The 24463-nt window shown below is 34.7% G+C and overlaps 6 protein-coding genes across 11 annotated transcripts; 2 read left to right on the top strand and 4 right to left on the bottom strand.

The window, feature by feature from the left end:
- Nucleotides 1-429: 429 nt before the first annotated feature.
- LOC118272012 (stimulator of interferon genes protein-like) lies at nucleotides 430-7290 on the bottom strand. The gene is made up of 8 exons (XM_050693979.1): nucleotides 7122-7290; nucleotides 6235-6304; nucleotides 5552-5602; nucleotides 5019-5263; nucleotides 4481-4753; nucleotides 4230-4398; nucleotides 3499-3612; nucleotides 430-3079 (listed from the first exon to the last, which is right to left on the bottom strand). The coding sequence occupies exons 2-8, from the start codon at nucleotides 6293-6295 to the stop codon at nucleotides 2985-2987; spliced, it is 1008 nt and encodes a 335-aa protein (XP_050549936.1). The 5' UTR covers nucleotides 6296-6304; nucleotides 7122-7290; the 3' UTR covers nucleotides 430-2984.
- Nucleotides 7291-8024: 734 nt separating this feature from the next.
- LOC118272062 (stimulator of interferon genes protein) lies at nucleotides 8025-12654 on the bottom strand. 5 transcript variants are annotated; one of them, XM_050693972.1, is made up of 7 exons: nucleotides 12315-12654; nucleotides 11818-11868; nucleotides 11167-11405; nucleotides 10646-10936; nucleotides 10209-10425; nucleotides 9519-9632; nucleotides 8025-9056 (listed from the first exon to the last, which is right to left on the bottom strand). In XM_050693972.1, the coding sequence occupies exons 1-7, from the start codon at nucleotides 12370-12372 to the stop codon at nucleotides 8962-8964; spliced, it is 1065 nt and encodes a 354-aa protein (XP_050549929.1). In that variant the 5' UTR covers nucleotides 12373-12654; the 3' UTR covers nucleotides 8025-8961. The 5 variants fall into 5 exon arrangements, with proteins under 5 accessions (XP_050549929.1, XP_050549931.1, XP_050549930.1 ...); XM_050693974.1 differs by having other exon boundaries at nucleotides 10209-10377; nucleotides 12315-12652; XM_050693973.1 differs by having other exon boundaries at nucleotides 10670-10936; nucleotides 12315-12652.
- A 122-nt stretch (nucleotides 12655-12776) lies between these two features.
- Nucleotides 12777-14683, top strand: LOC126910714 (nucleoporin NUP42-like). Its single transcript, XM_050693971.1, has 3 exons — nucleotides 12777-12979; nucleotides 13344-13591; nucleotides 13778-14683. Exons 1-3 carry the CDS (start codon nucleotides 12886-12888, stop codon nucleotides 14525-14527), a joined length of 1092 nt encoding a protein of 363 aa, XP_050549928.1. The 5' UTR covers nucleotides 12777-12885; the 3' UTR covers nucleotides 14528-14683.
- A 2503-nt stretch (nucleotides 14684-17186) lies between these two features.
- On the bottom strand, nucleotides 17187-19464 carry LOC126910716 (U5 small nuclear ribonucleoprotein 40 kDa protein-like). Its single transcript, XM_050693978.1, has 6 exons — nucleotides 19254-19464; nucleotides 19042-19168; nucleotides 18682-18885; nucleotides 18283-18525; nucleotides 17941-18119; nucleotides 17187-17502 (listed from the first exon to the last, which is right to left on the bottom strand). The coding sequence occupies exons 1-6, from the start codon at nucleotides 19368-19370 to the stop codon at nucleotides 17323-17325; spliced, it is 1050 nt and encodes a 349-aa protein (XP_050549935.1). The 5' UTR covers nucleotides 19371-19464; the 3' UTR covers nucleotides 17187-17322.
- A 253-nt stretch (nucleotides 19465-19717) lies between these two features.
- On the top strand, nucleotides 19718-21971 carry LOC126910720 (nucleoside diphosphate kinase 6-like). Its single transcript, XM_050693990.1, has 3 exons — nucleotides 19718-20073; nucleotides 20145-20305; nucleotides 20622-21971. Exons 1-3 carry the CDS (start codon nucleotides 19865-19867, stop codon nucleotides 20765-20767), a joined length of 516 nt encoding a protein of 171 aa, XP_050549947.1. The 5' UTR covers nucleotides 19718-19864; the 3' UTR covers nucleotides 20768-21971.
- An 84-nt stretch (nucleotides 21972-22055) lies between these two features.
- On the bottom strand, nucleotides 22056-24328 carry LOC126910718 (uncharacterized). Of its 2 annotated transcripts, none has more exons than XM_050693983.1 (4): nucleotides 24102-24328; nucleotides 23164-23802; nucleotides 22838-23002; nucleotides 22056-22703 (listed from the first exon to the last, which is right to left on the bottom strand). In XM_050693983.1, the coding sequence occupies exons 1-4, from the start codon at nucleotides 24133-24135 to the stop codon at nucleotides 22543-22545; spliced, it is 999 nt and encodes a 332-aa protein (XP_050549940.1). In that variant the 5' UTR covers nucleotides 24136-24328; the 3' UTR covers nucleotides 22056-22542. The 2 variants fall into 2 exon arrangements, with proteins under 2 accessions (XP_050549940.1, XP_050549941.1); XM_050693984.1 differs by lacking the exon at nucleotides 24102-24328 and adding an exon at nucleotides 23960-24101.
- Nucleotides 24329-24463: the final 135 nt, after the last annotated feature.

Genomic DNA, 24463 nt, shown 5'->3' with positions numbered 1-24463 from the left:
TAGTCATAGTTATTATTAGGTATACCTTTTTTCATCTCAATATACGTTAATAGTATTTTAGAGTCTGTTAGGCAGTTTTTTCTTTGTTTCTCTATTATAATTATATTGTTTAATTATAGTTTTTGTAGGTCAGAATTGACCGTCGTAAACAACCGTAGCACCACAAAAGTGACTGGTGTTTTGCTTGTCTTTGGGGTGATAAGGTTTCCGAAAACCTCATGCACATAACACATCCATTTTAGTTATTACAACATAGCGCCAATATACTGCTATAACAAGATATATAATAATATTATTTTTTAGACTCCTAACTCCAAGTAAAGATGTAAAAATAATTATTACCTATTACTGAGCGTGGAAGAGCCATGCTTCGGCACGAATCGACGTTCGACGACCATTCGACGGACGGGAAAAAAAAACAAACAAAATCTAGAAAAAGTATTCTTTATTTCAATTTCAGTAAGAAAAATTTTCATAAAAAAATAGACACAATTATTTTTCAAGTGTAAAGTCCTCATTGAACAGTTATGACTAATCGAATCATATCGATAACGGAACTGGGCGACGTTGCCACGTAAGCGAAAGAAAACAAGTTGATAAATCATAACTGTTCAATGAGGACTACCTTGACCACCCGCATCACTAAAAGTGGCTAGAGGTCTCTTGTCCAATCAAAGTATTTGCTGATGTGCAGTCCTTAAACATTCCAATTTTAGCGGCTACAGTGATTGGACACACATCACCTTATGTTACATTAACGCCATCTGGTGAGTAGAAATGTCAGTCCTCATTTAAACAAAACGACAATGACTATTCTATTTTTACTGAAATAATTTGATAACATAGTATGTTTCATTACATTATTTATTGGACATAAATAATGTAAAATTAGTATAAAATTATGGGATTGATATTCAATATTAAAACAAACTTTTGGTTTCAAATCGAACTGAGTGTCAGTCTTGATAGATGTAGACAAAGTACGAAAAGGGAACATTTAATTAGTCAAATATCCATCATTTAGTTGTACAATATTATGTTTAATATATTTTAGAAAAAAAAAGGAACTTAGCACTAGTTTTCCGCCCACGCTTTTAGGAACGTGCCTAGTTAGAAAGAGACAGAAAGTAGCCTATGTCACTTTCCAGCCCGCCAACTAACGACACACAAAAAATCATGTCATCTCGCTCTGTTGCCATTGCGACGTGAAGAAAGGACAAAGAAACAAATGCACTTTACCATTTATATATATACTTATATTATATATATATATTACTACACTTTGATTACGATGATTTTCCTACACTTACAAGAAACATTGTCTACACGACTAGTTTTCTTTGTTAAAAATAATAGACATTATAATCAAACTTATTGATTAAACACAGTTTTTCTTTCATCCCCATTAAGTAGGTTTGTACTTGTAATATTATCTAACCACTCTAGCGTCCAGCCGCGCACGGCTTCCGAACCGCGCGCGACTCGCAAGTTCGTCGTAACAAAAAACCTATATAGCTACTGAACCGTAATGCCTAGAATAAAGAAAAGAATACCAAAAAAAAGATTGAAGAATACCGATCAATCTTAACGATATTTTAAAATCTTTAGTTAATCTTTAAAATACAATAAAACGGGTTAAACATGAAACACAGAAAAAAAAACAGAATTATTTCTACCTTTTTAGAATATACGGCACAACTATTGCATATTTTATCAATAAAATATTTATATTTTTACAACAAACTAGACTCATTACCCTTTCTTTTGATGTATATATGATTATATTCGGTTAACTCTAAGTATTGTAATTAAATCGAAAGAAAACACTACTCGTAATTTTACACATCAAAAAACCTGAGGAACACATTGACATTATTATGGAATCTTCAATGAATTTAGTATATTTCTCTTTGAAAAATGTATTATTTTGCTTATTACGAAATGTATTTCGATATTTTATATACTATTGTAATGCAAAGTATGTAAAATATGTATAAACAAAACTAAAAGTGGCCAACACCAGACCGGCCATTTTTTTCGAAACAACAATCGTTTGAAGTTAAAATTAGACTAGATTTATCAGCTAAAACTGTGATATTTGTACATCATCGTAAAGCACAAATCTTCTAGTTTATTTTGATGTATAACACTTGCAAGATAAATTAAACAAAACTGTAGTATTTACGACATAATTGTTGGAACTCACAAAAACACTTCAAAAACGAGTCAACTAACTTTAAAAATTTATATTTTGTTTGTCAAAGCATATTACAACGCCATGTCTTATTTTTTCGTCGAACAATTTATTCAGCTGCATAGATAATCAGTCAAAACTCACCAAACAAGACCGTATTTTAAACTAGAGGGAGTTAAACAGAACTCGTCACTTTGGATACTATAGTATCCATGGACGTTAGAGTGGCTAAGAGCTAAGAGATCTTAGGCACTAAATTTTACGCCTGAAAACTCCGTCCTTATATTTAAATAATCTTTAATTATTAATTTTTGACTAAAGGAGATGAATGTTTCACACTAAGTTGAATATTTATTCTCTTTTCAAGAAAGAGTGGCCAACACGACTACGGAGTTTATGTTCACAGATACTTCCATATAAACATAACCTCTAGTTTTGGAACAACCATTAGTAGATTTGTTCCAAAGTGTTGTTCCGTGCGGGAATCAAACCATCGACGTGTTACATAGCATCAGCCACTGCATCAACTGCGCAGTCTCAAATTATATCTTATACGTACGTACATAGAGTATATCTTATTACAAAAGCACAATGTCGACATTACAATGCCACATTATGATAATAAAGACGTGAAAATGTAACAATCGTAGCCATTATTGTTTATTCGGTCTCTTAGACAGACCGACAGACATACACAGTTTTACTGCGTAAAGTCATCATAATATCATCGACATTGAAATAGATTTACCACAATATAAAAAATATATATAAAACTATGTTACAATAGTGACTACCTCCGTCTTGCAATGATTTCTTCAAATTTCGGTTCCAGTTCTCGGATCCTGTCTAACAATACATCAGCTAGGTTCAGGTCTCTGTTAGAATCTGCAACAATCATATATTTTATAACAAATTATACATTTGAATAACAAAATATAAATGCACTCTACAACTCCCCAGTAGCTTGAGAGTAATTGAGTTACCTCATCAAACACTTCAGTGTTTCTATAGGTATCCGGAGCTGCGGACAACGTTCAAGGTTACCAGGGCTCCGGCTCAAAGCAGGGGAAGGAATGGGGTGGTTTTTAGTCAGTAAGAGTCTGACACTTCCTCCCGCCTCACCCAAGGCGGGAGAAGTCATTGGATGATTTTCCCCTCTCAAAAAAAAATGTGTCTCCATAGGTTATAAAACATCACGTTACAATGAATGGGAGTCGAGCAGCGGTTGATACCGCACGGGTGCAGCTAGCAATAGCAAGAAATAGCATTGCACAATAGCTAGACTTAGGTAATTATTATCTTACCGTCAAAATATACGAGTTCACACTTGCCCCTACACTCCGGGCTCTTGGTAATCAGTTTCCGCAGTGTGGTCAGGAAATCGTGCACTATTTCCTCGCGGTTGATACCCGCCAGCTCTGAAAATACAGTAGAACTCCAATTATCCGAACTCCGACTATCCGAATCGCCGATTATCCGAATCACAAAAATTGTCCAAAAAATGTCTAAGTGCGCCCCCCCCCCAATTATTCTCACGACCCCCCCCCCGCGAAGCCAGTGTTTGCGCGTCAAGTCTTGACTTGACTTGTCTTAACTTGCCGTTGTGTCTACACTGACTTCCCCCCGCAATTTAATTCAATAAAAAAAATTGTGCAATATGAAAACGTAGCTTTTATTCTCTTCAATGGCAATTTAAAAAAAAAATCCGATTATCCGAATATTTGATTATCCGAATGGGTCCCGGTCCCCATTAATTCGGATAATTGGAGTTCTACTGTATTATATTAAATTATTTGTTTAATTACATTTAGAAAGTTAGGTTAAAGTGTTACCAGTTACATCATACAATATCGAAGGGTTATATTAAAGATTAAGGCTGAAAGGATCTCTATGTGATGAGGTGTTATATGGAAGAATAGAAGGAAAAAAATTAGAATGACGAAATGTTGTACCTAATATAAATGTTTACAGTTGTAGCTAAACTACTGACAGATACAATGAGCTGATGATAATGACTGAGTACAGTTGTTCTAACCTTCAGAGAGCTCGCTGTTCTTCAAGACCCTGTACAGGGTGTTGAGAGGCGTGCCGCCCTCGGTGCAGAGACAGACGGGCGGCGCGCTCGGCCGGTAGATCTTGTACGCCGTGCTCCTGTAGATGCGGTTCTTAACTCCCGCCACATCCTTCTCTATCTCCGTTAACGACTGGAAAACACAATAATAATATATCAAGCCTCTATATGATTGCGCGAATGGGTTGACGATAAATATAGAAAATAGGGCTCACACTGCAGGCTTCTAGTTTGGGCAGGTCGTCTCTACCAGTCTTGTTGAACTCCACCAGCGCCGGGGGACTGAACAGCGACTTGGTGACGACGACGAACAGCTTCTTCACCGGGAACACCACCCCCTCTCTGTTCTCATATATCTTGATATTCTCCAGGAAGCCGAAGAACTTGGCGCCGTCTGAAGGCAGCACGTGGACGAGGTAACCCTCGAAGTAGCTGCAAGCCATGCCTACGCCATAGTTAACGGTCTTTTTCTTGTCTAATTTTCTATCCTGAAACATAAAACATAACTTTTATAAGAGATACTCAGAAATAGTACGCAACAATTCACACTACTTCCTTTCTGGTCAGTTATCCTATATGTAGATGAAAGAGGATGTGCAAACTGAATATTGGCCAAGTCACTGAAGTCTAATTAATGAATATCTATGTTATTCAGCATATTCTTTTCCAACTAGACCATTGCAGTGCACACAGTACCTAAGTACCGATAAAGATTTTTTTAAATACTATAGATAAATGTTAGAATGTACTTACAATCTCCGGATACTTGGCAATCAAGGTCGCGATTAAGATGAAAATGAATCGTTCATCGATGATTGGCTGTTCATGTGTGAGCAGCAGTGCGGCAGCCCCCAGGACCATCATGACGTGGTGCCTGTGCAGGGGCGCCCTCTGCAGGACCTGTACATCCGGCAGCCGCTGGCGATGGATGCAGTCGTATAGCACTGCACATGCTTCACTGAATCCACGGACACTCAACACATACAGCACAAACCGTGCTGAAAAAAAGATAACAACATGAGAGTATTTCCTTGATCTTCTCATAATTGTGTATGAATGTAATGTAGTGATTTTGAGGTATTCTAGGTATTATATTAAAACATTAAATAATTAAATAATAAATTGTTTAAAGAAAAATTTGATATTTTTCATGGTTAGTTTTTATTTGTGAGTACATAAAATTATGTATGAATCCAAAGCTAAAATCTTCTAAATCAGCTATAAAACTGTTAAATATCACAAAAAGTCATGGGATACTTTACCCCCTGAATAATGTATGAACTCACCTATGTTTATTGCCAAAGTCTGCTTATTGCGCAAGTCCAAGCTCTGTGATGCTGTAAGATGTAATAGAACAATTAAAATTAATGTTGTACCAGTAATAACAATAAATATCTTGAAGCTCCATGCTGCCAACCAAGTTGAAATACTAATGTTTATGATACATGTGATATTTGAGTATGTTTAATTGTTTATCTCACATTTTGTAAAGACAACAGTCATCCATTGTTTTGGAATTAATTCACGTTCCATGACATCATTTATTTTTGATAACTGGCCAAAGTAGTTAATGTTACCATGAACTACTTTGTCTTGAGAATATAGGATTATGTTACAGTAGAGCTTTATTTATAAACATTACAGTATTCAAGAAATCTATACTTAGTACGAGTTTGCTTTATGCTGAATGAAAACGAAACGAGTGCGCGTTTGGTTCTCTGATTGACTGGCTCAAACACACCAATCAACCAGAGTGCTAAAAACTCTTGTTCGATTATTTTTTACGTAATGCAAGCTCGCACTAAGGATACTGATGAAATACTCAAAAAGAAAAACAAAAAAGAACTCTTGTTAATGTTATAAACAAGCATCTTTGTTTCTTTTTCATATAATATAAACAGACTGTAAACAAAGGCAACACTAGGTAATTTAGTTTCATAATAATTGCGAAGCTTCTTTTATCACTTACCAAATGTAATGCTAGCTACAAATAAGACTTGCATAAAATAGATGTATGTGTTCCGATCCATTTTTATTTTCTGTAAAGGGAAACAGATTAATTGAAGTTTGCAGAAAATGCCAGCTAGATGCGCTCGAACACATTGAAAGGCGTGCCAAGAAGCTCATCAACGATGATGCGCTTGTGGATTCAAAATTTTGAACACAGGCGCAAGCCTTTCCGTTTTCATACCGGATACATTTCGGAGAGTGTGTATTTCCGGGTGTTGCACAACTTGATTCCCCCTAGTTTTTCATCATTAAACCACAAGACAATCGGCGAGGCGTCACCGCTTCATGGTAGTATCCCACCAACTCGCACGATGCGCTTCGCTTCAAGCTTCCTTGTGCGAACTGCTAGGGAGTGGAACTCCTTGCCGGAGTCTGTGTTTCCTGATGGGTATAACCTGGGTGTCTTCAAGGCCCGAGTGAATAGGTTGCTTATGGGCAGACGTTCCACCGTAGGCCGCATCATCACTTACCATCAGGTGAGATAGCGGTCAAACGTCGACCCATTAAATGTAAAAAAAAAAAAAAAAAAACAACGTTTAAGGAAATAATATTATATTTTGTGCAGAGTGTGGAGTTGTGGTTCATATGCATACAGTTTGGTACAGTTACATTCAGTTTTGTATGGATTTTGAATCAAAATTTATAAACAAATAGAAACAACATGACTAAAAAAAATTAAACCTCCTTCATAAATAGAAATTCTATATTTTTTTGAGCATGACATGTGTATTTCCGTTGTGTTACTAATATAGATGTATTAGTTTAGGTTACATATTAAACATTTTTTTTTTTTGTTTATCAATAACCTCTATTGTTGTTTTCTTTCAACTATGTGAATGTACTTACCAACTTTTTTTATGCTGTTAAACCATTTAATAACATATATTATGTTTAATTATATAGCACTGTCAACTCATTTCTATGTTTATAAAACAAAATCTTGCGATTTTCATGTTAGGAAGTTAGAAAAACACTCGCTCCGGTTTGTTTCTATTTTGTGAGACATTGACAATTTGACAATGACAAAAAATGACATTTCATATAACCAACCAACGACAACGACTGTAGTATTTACTATTTAGAGCATAGACAAAATTTAAAACCCCTTCCTGGAACATGGAACAAATCCAATTATTAACCTTTTCATCAAAATATCACGTGGAAGAACCATTTTTCGACACAAAAAGGTCTATTCGACTGAAGTAGAAGAAGTAACCACGTTCTAAACTATGTGAATCTACGTTTACCCTGAGGTCAATCCTCAAAAAGCCTTCTATGGCCTCCAATGTTGCAGATATAAATATATCATATCAATATCACATTTCGGAGAGTGTGCTGGGGAATTGCACAACTTGATTCCTCCTAGTCCTTTCCATCATCGAACCACAAGACAATCGGCGAGGTGTCACCGTTTCATGGTGGATATCCCACCCACTCGCACGAAGCGTTTCTCTTCAAGCTTCCTTGTACGATCTGCTAGGAAGTGCTAGGAAGTCCTTGCCGGAGTCTGTATTTACTGATGGGTATAACCTGGGTGTCTTCAAAGCCCGAGTGAATAGGTTACTTATGGGCAGACGTGCTCCATCGTAGGCCGCATCATCACATACCATCAGGTGAGATAGTGGCCAAACGTCGGCCCATTTAATATAAAAAAAACTGTACAACACTTTGGAACATGTTTCAAATGTCTTTTTCTAGAATTATTTGAGGTAATCTTAACAACAATAGGTTTCCCAAATAAAATAAGTATTACATATTATAAAAAAATCTGATATATTTATTGTAGCAAAATTATATTGTACGCACATTTTTGCACTTATAATTTTATAAATAATAGGTAGGTACCTAACAAAACAATTTAGGTACTTACTTATTTTACATATCCGTTTATTAAAGATAAGATAGGAACAAACAAGTACAGTGTATTCCTCGTGAAGATTATGACTAACTGGGAACAAAATATACTGAACCTATTTGGTAATTGGTATCAAACATTGTACACTATGTGCAACTCTTTATATCAAAGAGTATAACAACTATAGGGGCTAATATTAGACTAGATTCTACCATCATTTCACTTGTGAAATAAGTCAAGTATAAAATGTATAACTAATTAAGTATAGCTATTTTCTTATAAAATACAACAACATGTTTAGAACCATCATAATTATTATCTTTAACTATTCACAATTCCATTCGTTCCACAGTATAAGTACGGATTAATATTATAAGCATCTTACATATAAGGCACAAATATTTAGCTTCTTTACAACATAGCCCTTAACCTACATCTGATCACTTTTAAATATAAACTGTTTTAAAAAACCGATTTTTAAACAGAAAATTGATTTACGCGACTAGTGCAAAAAATAAGTAGTAGTCATACTTTCTACTTATGCACTACTATCTGCTGATAGATTAGAAATCTGTTCCTCAGGTCTAATACAAAATTATCAATATACATACCTAATCACCTACATATTTTTATGTAGTATCTACATTCTGTTAACAATTTATCTTGAAGTTATTTTATATCCTACTTTTTTAAATCAATTAACAATCAAATAATAATCATTATCTTTGATATCAAGTCAACATTAATCACAACTCAGACAAAAGCAAACTTTTCAAGTTTTTTTCCTAATCTCACTTTTTCTGATTACAGTTCACAAAAGTGAATGTATGTTTATCTTCTAACACTAATCAACTCTTCAAACCTTGGTTCTAGCTGTTGTATTCTGTTGAGTAATACATCTGCTAAGTTCGCTTCCGGGTCTCTATCTGTGAAGAAAATTAGACCATTTATTATTATTCAACATATTCTTAGAGCCAAAGTCCTGAACAAGGTATGTTATAAAAGTGCGACGGCAACCAAAAGAAAACAGAATATTAAGTACAGATAATGCTTAACAGTCGAAATTCACTGCACGGTTGGCGCGGTGGCTGGGCAACTGGCTGCCGTGCAACGGGTAGCGGGTTCGATTCCCGCACGGAGCAACTCTGTGTGATCCACAAATTGTTGTTTCGGGTCTGGGTGTCATGTGCATTTGAAATTGTATGTTTGTAAACGCAACCATGACACAGGAGAAAATCCTAATGTGGGGCAACATAAAAAAAAATATATATATATAAATATTACTACTCTTATTTCAAAATCTGTGCATCAATCTCGGTTTTTGACAGAAACCCCATACATGTATTAATTCGGCTTGTATGCCTTACTCTCATTGTACATCAACTTACCATCATAATGAACTAGTTCCACCTGGTCTCTGCACTCTGAACTCCTGTCCAGAAGCCGCAACAGTGTGGAACAGAAGTCGTCACAGACATCTTGGACATTCACCTTGGCCAAGTCTGCAAATAAATTGAACTATTTAATTCTTTAAATTAAAAGAAACCACGCTAACGTCATGATTACAGTGGTCAACGCACTTTGAAACTCCTCTGGTGTCCATAAAAATAATTAGGCTAGACTACAAAGACTTATAAAAATAATTTCATTCAAAATTTTGCAGACAGATTGATGGTAACCAGATACCACCAACAACACCAACAAGTAAAACAGACAACACCAGAGTAAATTCATTATTATGTTATCGGCTTACTCACGTAATGTTTTGACGAGGAACTCGACTAGTTTCAAGCCATGCATTGTCGCACTGCTACTGAGTAGCAGTGCGACAATCGCCGCGTCGTGTGTCGCGTAATGCTGCTCATGAATATGAGCCTCCAGCATGGCTTGAAACTAGTCGAGTTCCTCGTCAAAACATTACGTGAGTAAGCCGATAACATAATAATGAATTTAGTATGTCTCACGAAAGTTACAATAAAATAACACCAGAGTAGTTATTAAGTGCGTTGAAAACCTTTCGTGTGGTGTGATATTAAAATAGTTACTCAGGATTGTTGTAACAGGAGCAGCATACTCACCATCATACAACTCCTTGTTTTCCATGACTCGGTATAAAGTATACAAAGGTGTAGCACACTCGGCCACGAGGTAGACGGGGGGGCCGCGCTGCCGGTGGATCTTGTACGCCGTGTTCTTGTAGCTACGGTTCCTGATCCCTGCCACATCCCTACTGCGATCTTCCAGCGACTGGAACATCACAGCATCATCAATGTCCAGAAAAGAGGGAAGATGCCCCTGAGAAGTATTTTATGAATTAATTAAATTAAAAACGACGACCAGATAAATCTTTAAGAAAACCTAAAAGACTTAAAAACATTGCATTACCTACCTAATACATGTTATACAATACATAAAGAATTCACAAGAGGAAGGAATGAAGTAAAGATAGGTTTGTTAGTTTGTTGAGACGCCACCCTCGACAGTTAACACTGCACTTTGTCAATATGTGACGAACCTTGGAATAATCACCGATTCTCACCGAACAGGACTCCAGCTTTGAGAGGTCGGGTCTATTTTCTTTATTAAACAGTTGAAGATCTGGAGGGCTGTACATGGACTTTGTGATGATGATGAATAACTTTCTGACTGGCACCACAATGCCCTCGCGAGCTTCGAAAGCTTGGACGTTCTGAATGAAGCCACCGAAGTTGGCGCCGTCTGAAGGTATCACGTGCATGAGGTATCCTTCGTAGAAGTTGCACGCCATCCCTACGCCATAGCTTATGGAAGATAGGGGTGTACTTCCCTGAAAATAAAGCATGTTTTTACTACAATAACAAATAACTAATATGAATTAAAATTAAACTGTAAAGGTAGTTTTGAACTGTGTTACATACTTGTTTGGAATAAAAGCTTTATTCAAGTGAGCATCCCATAATGATAACTGTTGTTAGACATTTGAATGGAAGCATTGTTTATAAACAGTGCCTCAATAAACATTTTAATTTTAAAGGTTACATATAAAATGTTACTTACCAATTCGGGATATTGTATGATCAAGTAAGCGATGAACAGCAAAAGGAAGTCTTCAGAAAATATCTTCTCATTATTGCTCAATAAGATTACAATTGAGCCAATGTAAATGATTATTGGACCAACATTTATATTTTCTACCAGTTGTGTGTGCAACCATCTTTTTTTGTTTAACATATCATATCCTATTGAGCTCAAGTTCTTGGTACCCTTTATTGTTAAGTCATAAACAACATATCTCACTGAAAAAGTTAGTACACAATTATTATTACTTATTAAGTGTTGTAGTTACATTTTTGATTTATCATTAGCAACAATAAAATATACAGTAAACCCTACAGTAAAAAACTTATATTCAAGATCTTGAGAACCTATTATGTGATTAATTTATGTTCATATCTGTGATGGAGAGCTATGCTTGGGGTTTTTTTGTGAGACAAAATCCAAAACATAACTTTATTCTTGTTTATTTATTTAAATCTTATGTTTTCATCACAGTACTTAGTTATTACATTTATATGTAAATCATTATACAATTAATGAAACATTTGATATGAAACTTAACAGATTTAGTTTCAAGTAACAACTGAAGAATTAATGTGAATTGAAGTGTAATTAAATTAATAGAAAACAATAAATCATACAATTACATACCAATACTGAACATCCAATGATACTTATCATTTTGGTTTAAACTTTGGGAACCTGTAACAAGACCCACATTTTAAAGTCAAGCAAAGGATCGCTGGACAGAATACCAGGTTATGCAAAACGTTTTTAGAGTTATCAGAAACCTATTTTTATAAATGTACTAAACAGTCCGAGGTTAGACATGTGACTCATAAATCAAAAGACTATTAAACATTTTGTTTATTTATTTATGTAATACTATGCTATACACTACAAATATTGAGCTTAGTTAATATAATTTCATAAGTAGTTGTGGTGGTATTCTTATTGGATTATTAAAACTTAACTTAAAACGGGAGTCCTTTTGTTGTTTTGTTTTGTTGAGTCCAGAAAAAAGTTGAACAATACTTATAAATTCACACCTCGTCGCCCTTTCCCATTAGTAGATGTAAATAGAATTGAAAATGCAGAGCGCTTCCGTCATCACAACTACGTTTATCTTAAAATAAAATGAATCTTACCTAGTGTAACACCGACAGCGAGTACAACTTGCATCGCATAAATGTAGATTTGATCCATTTTGCTTATTGAGTAATTAAGACTATTAGCACGTTTTTATTTTAATAGAAAGCAAGTTAAATAATTCTATGTAAAAGTACCTAATAAAGTTCAAAAAGACTTTTTACTTTACTACTTGGTGCACAAAACACTTGGATTACCAGACTACCTAAAAATTTGGGATTGTTATTTAAGGAAAAGTAAAGTGTTTATTGGTGTATTCATTTTGTATTTATTTAAAGTATGTAATTTAAACTGGTGGTACCAAGTGTTGTGGTGTTGTTGACACTATTTTGACATTTTGTTTTAGTTATGGTCTTTCCCAAGATTTTTATTTTCTCAGTTGCCATTTATGCAAAAGGTTTTGATTCTATTTTACGCAACACTTTCAATCAACTGTCAAGATTAGAGTGTCACTGTCACTGTCAGTGTCATGCAATTTGCAGATAAAATTTTGTGTTACCTTTCTGTTCCGTCTTGTTTAGCAAAATAATATTTATTAAATTAAATATTAGTAAAATATACTTAGAAATAATGGTTGTTTGTAAATTTTTTCAAGCTGGATACTGTAAATTCGGGAAGAACTGTAGATTTGAACATATCTACGGATCCAAATACTCGTATCACGGTAAGGACCTATAAAAATAGGTCTTCACTTCACTTTTATTATTTCAGTTATTAATTACATTGTGCAATGTTGCTGCACTTTACGAAATAATGTAGCTCATGCTAATTAAACATATCCGGATAAAACAAGTTAGTTTTGACCCCAGAATTATCTTACAAGAACTGATTAGGATTTGTTTGAATGATGTATTTGATTAGATTGATTGCACATTATGAGTAATAACTAGTAATAAGATTTAGTAGGTCATGTATACAATTCAACCACTTTATTTTAAAGGATCTGTATAAGTACCTAATTGAAAAGAAACTGTAAAATAATGAAGACTTTGAGGGGAAAAAATAATGATTGATAATAAATATTTCAGCAAATCCACAAACTCAACCAGTACAGCAGGCTCCCGCGCAAACACTTCCTGGAGGTATTACGGACGAGCAGCTAGTGAAACAAGTGCAAGCTGATGTTCAAGCCGTACTTAGAGGAGGCCAATGGATACTTTCCTGCTATTCACCCATCAAAGAAAAACCTATATTTCCAGGAATCCATGATTTGTCACCAGAAGAAATGAGACTTTTCATTTATGAAGCAAAAAACACAAATAATGTGGACCAAGCTGTAAGTAGCAACTAGAGATGAATGTAAAGATTGTTTCACCACTGTTAATCTATGAAACTTATATTCATGGTAACTTCTTGTCAAGAGGTAGTACAGCAGAGCTTTTATATTATAATAGAATTGTAGTAGTTATTTAAATGGTTAAAAATTCTTTTAACCTCATTATCCTTAATTTGTCAATTTCAGGTAGCATACATCAACAATTTGGTTAAAGAGACGAGACAGAAATATGAACAACTGCTGCAACCAAACATGAATATCATCCAAGTACTGAGAAGCCTCTACAAAGGAGAGCAAGTTTCTTCACCCTTCACTAGTCAGCCACAGAATGTGTTCAGTAACTCCAATAGTAGTGCTGCAGCTTCCATATTCCGTAGTGCTGTTCAATCTGGTCCAGTGATTAACCAAAATGTGAATAATAATGCCCAGTCAATATTCAGTCAAGCTCAAAGTAGCATATTTAATCAACAGGCTCCAGATCCTGCAAAACAATTGTTTGCTCAAGCATCTCAAAGTAGTTTTGGCCAGAGTCAACCTGTTAATAACATATTTGCACCACAGAATCAAAATGCTGATCCAAAATCAATCTTTGGTGCGGCTGCTCAAAACAATTTAAATCAAACAAGTGCAAACCCATCAAACATATTTGGTGCTGCTAACCAAAGTATATTTGGTAGAGCACCAGCTGAAAATCCCTCTCCTTTCAACCAAGGGAATGTTTTTCAACCAGCTCAGGGCCCTGCATCAATATTTGGGCAAGTCCAGAATAAGACAGTAGCTGGTGGTGACCCCAATATGTACAGCAAGATGGAAGATGTGGATGAAGTAGATTTGGAGGCATTCAAGAGTGATAGTTTTCAATTAGGTTTTATACCAGAATTACCACCTCCTTATGAGTTATGTACTGGTCAGTCAAGGCCACAATTGTTTAGTTAGGGTTACATGAAAAATGTTGATTAGTAAGTTGTTGTGTTTGTATTAAAGGACTTTGTAAATTTGGTACTAGAGACTGTTTATAGGTATAAGAAACCATAGAAGACTTAACGGTTTGTTTGGGTTCCAGCTCCAAGGGCTTGTGTAGGAATGGGGTGGTTTTTAGTCAGTAATTCTGATACTTTCCTGCTTCACCCAAGGTAGGTGAAGTCACAGAACAATTTCCCCCACAAAAAAAGATGCATAAATAATAGTTTCTGGTGGCATCAGAAATTATGCTATAGTAAATTATCTGGATTAATTATACAACGTGTAACAAAAAGGGGGTATACACATCAAGTGCACGGTTTCTAGATAACATAACAAACTATACGGGAAGGGTTTTTTTAACTCATGTTTTCATGGAACGAAGTTATGAATTTTTTCAATACATAAGATACATGAAATCCTACATTTGGAAATGAAATCATTACATCACTTGCAAGAAATCAGCTGATCGGTGTCAGTGCAAGTGCACTCAATGTACTTAAATAAAATCAAAACCCTTACTCCTGGTATTTCTTCGAATAAATGAAAAAAGGGTTCCGGATATTTATTTTTCGTAACATTTTTTTTTCTTCTTAAAAATTGTTTTAAGAAGAATGGTTTTCATAAAAAACAAAGAATATGTTTGTAGACAAACTAAGTCAAAACCTCGAGCGAGTACAAACACCGGGCATTTGTAAAAGAAAATCTCGTCGGCCGCATACGTGTCCGTTAGCGCGCTGCTTATTATTTTTTTTCTAAATAGACACGCTAGCATGCGAATCGTGCGACCCGCACCAATTTTAAATTACGCTAAGTACATAGACAAGGGTATCCGTAAGGATATGAAATAATTAGGTACCTATCTGGTCTTTACGTGATACAAAGAGATACCACTTTTTTTTGTTTTACTTGGATATGGTCTCAAACAAATGAATGAAGTAATCTACCTTTGCATGTTTTTCTCACTAAGACTAAACTAACTTGTTGAGCTTTTCTTGAACTTCTGTCAATCTCTGTCTCCTATCTCTCTGTTGTGGGTACCTACTCTTACCTACCTTACCTAGTCTTAATGAGAAAAATATGCAAAAGTACCAGGAACCCATAAAAAACGAGAATTGTTATTACATACATTGAAGACGCTACGAAAAAGGGTTTCATATCATAATATTGTGTTCAACTGAACCCTAAATATCAATTCTATGCAAGTTATGTGTGTCCTAGTACAAAAAACTCCCAGTGGGTTCCGTTCTTAAATATTTTTTTAATGTACGTTTTTACTTGGAGGCGTTTAGAGAGATTGACAGAATTTAAAAAAAAACTCAGCATATTAGCTTAGTCTTAATGAGAAAAACATGCAAAAATACTAGGAACCCATAAGAAACGAGAATTGTTATTACAATAATTGAAGACGCTACGAAAAAGGATTTCATATCGTAATATTTGAACTCTAAACATCAATTCAAAGCAAATTATGTGTCTCCTAGTACAAATAAACTCACAGGGGGTTCCGTTCTTCATTTTAATTAAATTACCGACAGAATTTACAGATAGATAGACAAAATTTCACGAAAAACTCAGCAGCTTAGTTTAGTTAACATGCAAAAGTACTAGGAATCCATAAGAAACAAGAATTGTCATTACATAAATTGAAAAACGGTTGCGCACTCACAGATCCCTAATTTTATATTAAATACGATAAAATCTTGTTTCCCAGTCGCACGCGTTGCTTGAGTGTATTATGTGAGAGAGATGGAAATGTTGTCATCGTCTGTTGGCTACTCTCTTTGGATGTCTCTCTCTCTCTCTGTACATAGGAATTGTCATTGAGGATGGGGGACTCGCTCCGAAAGAAACCGATTTAAAGAAAATACGATTTATCGTTCTTGGTTCGATGTATTTCATAATAGTTAAAAGGACCCTGTAAAAATCAAATATTATTTGTAACTACATTAGTTACTTGTAAACTATGACTAAGTTGTTAACTTTTTCAGGGCTAATAAGAGTCTGTAGTCAAATTCTTTATTTCTTAAATACGTGATTAAATTAATAGATAAAACACTTTGAACTACAATCACTTCACTGAGTTTTAATTGTCAATTTCGCCGAGATAGAGCTGTTTATCACTAGACGCTGAGAGTACTATAGGCTCTGTCCTGTGGAAGTCGACGTCATTCACAGAGCCGTTGTGGCCGGGCAGCTTGTATAGCACGCGACGCGACGTCGTGTCCGATCAGATTTACACACGTACGACCCCCTGTCTGTACAAGAATCCGACATGCTGCCACCTGTGCAGATATGGGTTTTTATAAATTTCGACAAAAGTGATACGAATACTAATATCTTATAGTGTTTTAATAAAATTAGTCATTATTTAATTTAACTGATACAAGTTTATTACTTTTTTAATTTTAACAAGAAAATGACTGACCTAATGTATTTTAGCTAAAAGTGTTGTGTAAGCATTAGATAATTTATTGACAGGCAGTCAAAAAGTTAATTTTTAGTTAAATGTATGTATGTGAAAAATAAAAAGAAGGTGACATGTTTTTGTATTTCTTGTTTTGTTAAAGCAAAGTTTGTTTCCACTTTTAAGATATGTGATTTCAAAAAGCAAAAATGGAATAAAAATCCACAATATAATGTGTTGTTTTATTATTACATTCTGTCACACCACATTCAGACACAGCAGGCTGCTAATGTTTACTGGAATAGTTGACAAAGTTCTCTGTAGTCCTTCAGTGCACTTTGAACACAAAATCACTTCACTGAGTTTAATTGTCAATTTCGCCGAGATAGAGCTGTTTATCACTAGATGCTGAGAGTACTATAGGCTCTGTCCTGTGGAAGTCGACGTCATTCACAGAGCCGTTGTGGCCGGGCAGCTTGTACAGCACGCGACGCGACGTCGTGTCCCACACGTACAGGAACCTGTCTGACGATCCTGCTGCCACCTGTGCAGATTTTTTTTATATTTTGACAATGTTACGAATTAAATATTATGTTTTTCGGCTTACTCACGATACTATTTGACGAGGAACTCGACTAATTTCAAGCCTCCATGTGAGCCCTGGTATGGCTTGAAACTAGTTGAGTTCCTCAATTTATGCAAGTAAGCTTAATATCATAATAAATAATTTAGTATGTCTTACGAAAGTTATAAACAATGTGCCAAATTTTCATTTTCAAGCTATAGCAGCAGATAGAATTCATAAACATAGTAAAGAACATGTACAGTAAGTGGTTAAGCAAATTACGGCATTTTTAGGGGATGGATATTGTGTACAGTTCATTTTGGAAATTATATGTTTTGATATGATAGGATCCAGCAGTGATCTTTTTAAAAACAGTAGTAAATGTTTATGTTAGTGATTGAATATTTTTTCACAAACCTTAGAACCATCCTGTGACCATGCACAGCGTAGCAAGTTCTTCTCAAAGTTATGCTGGTGTCCTGACATGAGCTTGACGCAGCGTTCAGACGGCGCGAATGGCCGCACGTCCCATATCCTCAGTGTGTTGTCCATCGAGTTTGAGAGTAAGTATGATCCATCATAGGATAAGGCCATGCCTGGAATTTTAAATTAAAATTTGATTAGGTTTGTTTTATTCTCTTGAAAGCTGTATATCAGGGTCAAATTTATTCAAATGTAAAGGTGACATGATAACTATCTGTTCATAACAATATAAAACCTATTTTGTAAAGAAACATAAATATTAACTACAATGCATACCCGTGATAGTGTCCGTATGGCCCTTGATTTTGTATGAAATCTGATTGTTCCTGATGTCCCAAACTTTAACAACATTGTCAATTCCACCAGAGATGATCTTCTCAGCAGTATCATTGAACAAAACCGATGTGACTGGGTAGCCACTGTCAAACGAGGCAATGGGATTCCGTTTTCTAGCATCCCATAGTTTAATAGTGTTGTCATCTGATGCTGATACTAATAATTCTGGACCTCTTCTGGCACCTGAAATAGAACATGAGACAAACATTACACATCTGTGGTGGGGAGGAAATTTAAACTTTGAAGAATATCTATACATAGTGGAAAGCAAATAAATGAATATGAATATCTATGATCAATATAACTAATTAGTTTTAAAACTAAGTAAGCAGCACTTACCTGACACAGAGTTAACAAAACTAGCATGTCCTTTGAGTTTCTTGATCCTAGTGCCAGTTGGTACGTCCCACACAGCAACTGTGTTATCTGTGGCACAGGAGTACAGGTGGGATCCATCCGGAGAGAAGCACAGTTCCATCACAGCACCCGTGTGACCCTTCATCACCATCACATTCTCGCATTGTCCGTAAACATTCCATAGGACTGGAAATAAACATAAGAAAATGTATGTACCACTTGTTTGATGTCCATTGTGCTGTTGAATACTAAGAATTTTGTTTCACTTTAAATTAAACTATGTTTATTATCGCTCTTCTTATGTTTAACTAATTCTAGTCAATTGAATGAACCAGTACTTACATATTTGTCTGTCAAAACCTGCCGAAGCTAAATGCTTTCCTTCAGGGTGAAACTTTGATGTAAACACTTCGCCCTGATGGCCTTCTAATAACATTATAGGCGCATAGAGGTTTGATGTACGAGGCACCTGTAAACAATACACTCATTACCATTCACTGCCTAGTTAAATTAACAATATAATATCTTATTTTAAACATCTGACGACGACTTACTGATGATGTTACTACTGCCTTCTCCCTCGTACCAACAACTGAAATTTCGTGGCGAGTGCGTTTTGCTGGAACTACGGATAACTCATCCGCTTTTCGTTTGGCTTCTATTTCAGGCATTTTTATTATTTAACAATTATTTATCACTTTAAATAACCTACAATGTTGATGTAGAATCAACCTTTCGACGCACAAACAGCAACAACCATAAACAATGAATTACAAATGAACCACAGTGTAAGTATACAAAAAAAAAAATCGATATTAAAGAAAAGGCGATATTGTCAAAATTGGTCAGAATCACGTGGAGCTGCGAGACGCAGATGGATGAAGAAACAATATATCCTAAGTAAACATTTAAAATGTAATGAAGAAACTCCAATAAAGAAACACTAAATTAGGAGACTGGGAAAGAGACACCATTCATCATTTTAGAGTGGGCAATACATATTCTCAACTGTCAATGTCAAACATAACAGCTGATTTTGACGTTATTTTTATTCGGTTCTTGTTTGATTTATTTTACTATTTTATAGCTCTACTTCGTACTCGGAGCTTTTTTTAATATTTAAGAAGTTATGACAGAAACTGTAAAATATTTTTAAATTTACGCAATGCAGAAGCTGGAACTGACGTTAGCTATAATAAAACCACATGCAGTATCAAACCCTGTAGTGCTATCATTCATCAGAAACCTTTTGAAAAACAAATTTGTGGTTGTGAGAACGAAACGGGTTAATTTAGACACAGAAACAGCTTGCCGTTTTTATAAAGAACATTTTGGCAAATTCTTCTACAATCGTCTTGTAACCTTTATGTCAAGGTAAGCAGTTTGGGCAAGAGTGGATATCGAAATCGACACGCAACCTCCAATAATGTTTTTCACTATTTCAGTGGGAGCATAGACCTTCATGTGCTGGGCCATGTGAACGCGATTAGCCTGTGGCGGCAGATGCTAGGCCCCACCAGTGTGTACAAGGGACAATTTCAAGAGCCTTACTGTTTGAGAGGCATGTTTGGTATATCAGATACTAGGAATGTGGCACATGGATCTGGTAGGCAAAATACTTTTTATATGTAACTAGCAAACCCAGTGAACTAACGGAGTTCGCTGCTTTTCTCTTAAATTTTTCCTGAATTTTCTTTGCTATAAACCTCACGAGTTCGAGCCTTGAATGCAAAACTGTGGAAATCACTTCATGCATAATAGAGTTATAGCATGACGAAGGAAAACTTGACATTTATATTATATGTAATTCATTAGCCGTAGTTGTAGACTACAACCTGTATGCTAATTTTATCCAATATCATGCACTGTCCTTGTCAGAGTAACTTGCAGTAAGCTAACCAAAATATTCAATCAAATTTCAGATTCCAAAGACTCAGCAGAAAGAGAGATAAAGTTCTTCTTCCCTGATTTTTCCTTTTATCAATGGCGTCACCATGATGAAGAATTGTTCCGGAAGGGCCCAATCATATTCAATGACCACCACTTTCAACATGTGAAGAGGCTTTAGATAATGTTACTGAGTAAATAATAAATGAAGCTGAGGTGATGAATAGAACATTTTACTAGGATTAGTAAGGGCTAGTGCAGACAAGGGGCGTGTAAGGTCTATAGAGGAGTACAATAAAGAAAACTACCACTGGGAACTTGTCATGGATTCTAGTCTTCTTGTCTGGATTATTAGTTATTCAAAGAATGCAGAGAAAACCACATTATAGTTATAATTCACATAATCATGTGGTATTTAAGAAAACATTATGCTGGGTAAATTCCTGTATTTGAAATGTTTTGTTGAACACTACTTATTTCTATATTTCTGGTATCTTCCCCAAATGTTCAGGATATTCTTTAACCTATTTGTGCATTATTTATTTTAGTTTATAGGACATATCAAAATAAACCTCTTCTATAGCCCCTTGTCTGTGCAAGCCATAGAATAATAGATAATAAATGTTGAGAATCACCAAAAAATAAGGTAATGAGCAGAGTGACTAATATAAATGAAGACATTGTTAATGTTTCGACATATTATAATTTTGTTTGAAAAGTAAACAATTTCTGTGATAAAAATAAAATTATTGAATGGCTATAAGCTTGATGCAGTGCAATAATAATAATTATATGGCTATCCATTTACTATTGGATATAAATATTGTATATAACAAGTTTTTGAAATATTCAATTGATGGAAATTAATTAGTACACTTGCAATGGATGTTGGATTATGTATAACCAAAATATTTACCCCAGCAGCACTATCACTTACTATTTGAGCATATTCAGCTCAAAGTGCATCTGTCTTTGCCAGTTTTTATACATAATATTGTCATCACCAGTAGAAGGAATATAGTTCACATGTTGTATATTAATATTGTAGCTTGCTTGATCGTCAGTTGTTATATTATTGTTTATTTGTATCAAATAGATGAAATAATATTATGATGTTGGAGACAGTTTATCAATCATTATAGTTAGTTCTGTTTGTAAAACTTCTTTGTTCATTTTTAATTGTAATGAGGAGTGTAGTTGTTTAGTTTGTGTATAAGCTATGCTACTGTGTGTGACTTGTGCAACAATAGGAAATGTATAACATTACTGTGTGTGGTATAAATAGAACAGAGCTTTAGAGATTAATTTATTTTATAAATCAAATAACGATGGCACCATGGCATCTCGTCGCAAGTTATAGAAATATAATTTCTTTCATATAACAACCTATTTCATTTGTCAAAGAAATGGTCTAAAAACACAAATAATTGTATTTAAATCTCCAAAAAAAGTTATAGAAACACTGTAAATCATACAAACGTATCTAATTATATTAGTTACAACAATGAATAACATACAATAATATAATTAATACTAACATACGATAACGTCAGATTATCTTAACTGAGCGATATCACAACAATTTATCGACAACAAACACGACACACAATTTAGATTTTATTTGGACGGAATGTGCAACAGAAGCTGTGTAATGTGTCAACATCTTCCACTTAATACATCATTCATTGGATACTTCATTTTTATTCTAGAAATGTATATACACCATTATGTTCAAATATATACAAAAATTTCTTATATTTCTGGTTCATAAAGATGTGAAATAATTGAAATTTGTAACAAATGTCACAGAATTAAAAAAAAACTTACAAGAGTACAGCTGCTTTTTATCAGATGTAACATTTTTCCTAAATAATTGTTTGCATAAATCTGACTGCACTAAACTGCCTAGTAGAATACCACAAATTTTATATTTTAACTTTAAAAAACACAGGCAACTCATTCTCCTATTTTTACAAACACCTTGGGTCGGGAAAACACTTTAATTCCTTCCTCAAGTTTCGCTAATTGTTTTTCTAATTCCATTTTTCTATTACGCATTTTTAGCGTATCTGTTTTTACTGGCAATTTATTCAGTTCACTTACTAACTCTGCAAAACCTGGAAAAAAATAATTATGTATGAATGAATAAGTTACTTCATAATGGTAATGAACAGAATTAGAATACTGTTTTTAAAGGTTCATGAAAAGGTTTCAGAACATAGAAAAGAGTCAAATCAAATAAAACACTTACTATTCCTAAGCATCCTCAATGTTTCTTTACGCTCAGTATCAGGTAGCGTCACATGTCCAGGAGGACACACCGAGTGGTCTTCCTCCAGCCTGCCACCCTCTCCCTCCTTTGGCCCCTGTTCCTTACGTTCGCGTAAGTATTTTGGTACCACACCCTTTTGGTAACCTGAAATTAACATAATAAATTAGCACCTATTTGGGTATAAATGCTACCTTATGAATAATACACACATATTATGATCATCCTGATATCAAGCTGTTAATAAAATATTCAGTAATATGCAATAAGAACTTTTAGGTATTAATTAGTATCAAAATGCAAACTACCTGATGGTAAGTAAGGGTCCCTGGTATCCTTTCTCTCCAAAATGGCATTTAACCGGCTACGATTTCTTTCAAGATCTAATACATTATTATCATCACCAGCCCGCCGTGGTGGCTGGGACGGAGGAGGACTTCTGTGATGACCAGTGTCTCCACTGGCCTTCATCTTGGCTTCAGTATCTTCACCCTCTTTCTTAGGATATAACATTGTTAACTTTGCACCCTCAGCCAGCTTCTGAGCAAGGTTAGACTCTACAGTTTGACAGCCAATGTCTCGGAGGCGACCTGTGGACTCTGTTGACTTAACTTCTTCATCTGCACAATCTTCTGTTGCTTTAGACTGCCTCAACTCTTTCCTTTTGAGAAATTCTGCCATATCACCCTTCTTGATACGTATATCGGCCATTTTTTTACGAGTGCTTGTAGAGCTAGTCTTTGCTATGTTGATTGATGTCTTTCCACTCTTATTCGAAGGTGATGACTTCACTTGGCCGAGAGTGCTTCCAGCTGCGATAGGGTTGGTCAGCCGCGGTGGATGGACATTTTTTGTATTATATTTCGGTTCTTTGGGAGATTTACTGCTCTGAATGTATTTTAGTTGTTTCATGTTTTCTCTGATGAAATTCTTTTTTTGTTCTTTCTCTAAAATAAATAATTTCATATTTAAGAATTTTAAACTACAATTAGAATTTACGTAAGAGGTTTTAACAACAAATTGTGTTTAACAGCTAAAATGAAAACATTATCTATAAAAGCGTTAGAGTAAACATCGTATCGTAATCTTGTTGACTGAAATTACCATGACAGTTGTGTAATAATAGTTGAAATCACTGAGAAAATTCATAGAATATAAGTAGGAAGCTTAACGACGTCACAACAAATAAAACAGATGGCCATGACAACAGTTCTATTTAGTGTGAAATTGAAAATAACGAACTTACTTGGTTCGGGGAAGATACCCTTCAAAGTATACATTATAATTATCAAACGTTAACAAAATCTAAACAAAGAAAATATGCACTCATTATTTAGCGTTCGATATAAAGCACACTTTTCTAACTGATGTAAATGTTCATCCTTCTGCACTTTAAATATTTTCAAGATTAAAAAATAATTCAGTGATTTTTTGTAATTTGCGCTCGGTTTTTGTCACTTTTTCAAAAAACTGTCATCAATATTATCTATGGTGCAATTTTGTTTCTGGCCACTTTTTGTTCTCATTTACAACTTTATTGATTTGGTTAAGAAATTAAATTATTTACAATAATATTTTAAACATTTACTAAAATAAACAGGTACATGA

The sequence above is a fragment of the Spodoptera frugiperda genome, chromosome 5, assembly GCF_023101765.2.
Source record: "Spodoptera frugiperda isolate SF20-4 chromosome 5, AGI-APGP_CSIRO_Sfru_2.0, whole genome shotgun sequence".
In the NCBI taxonomy this organism is placed as follows: Eukaryota; Metazoa; Arthropoda; class Insecta; order Lepidoptera; family Noctuidae; genus Spodoptera; species Spodoptera frugiperda.
Note: the sequence above shows the minus strand (reverse complement) of the source record. Positions and strands in the feature narration are given on the sequence as shown.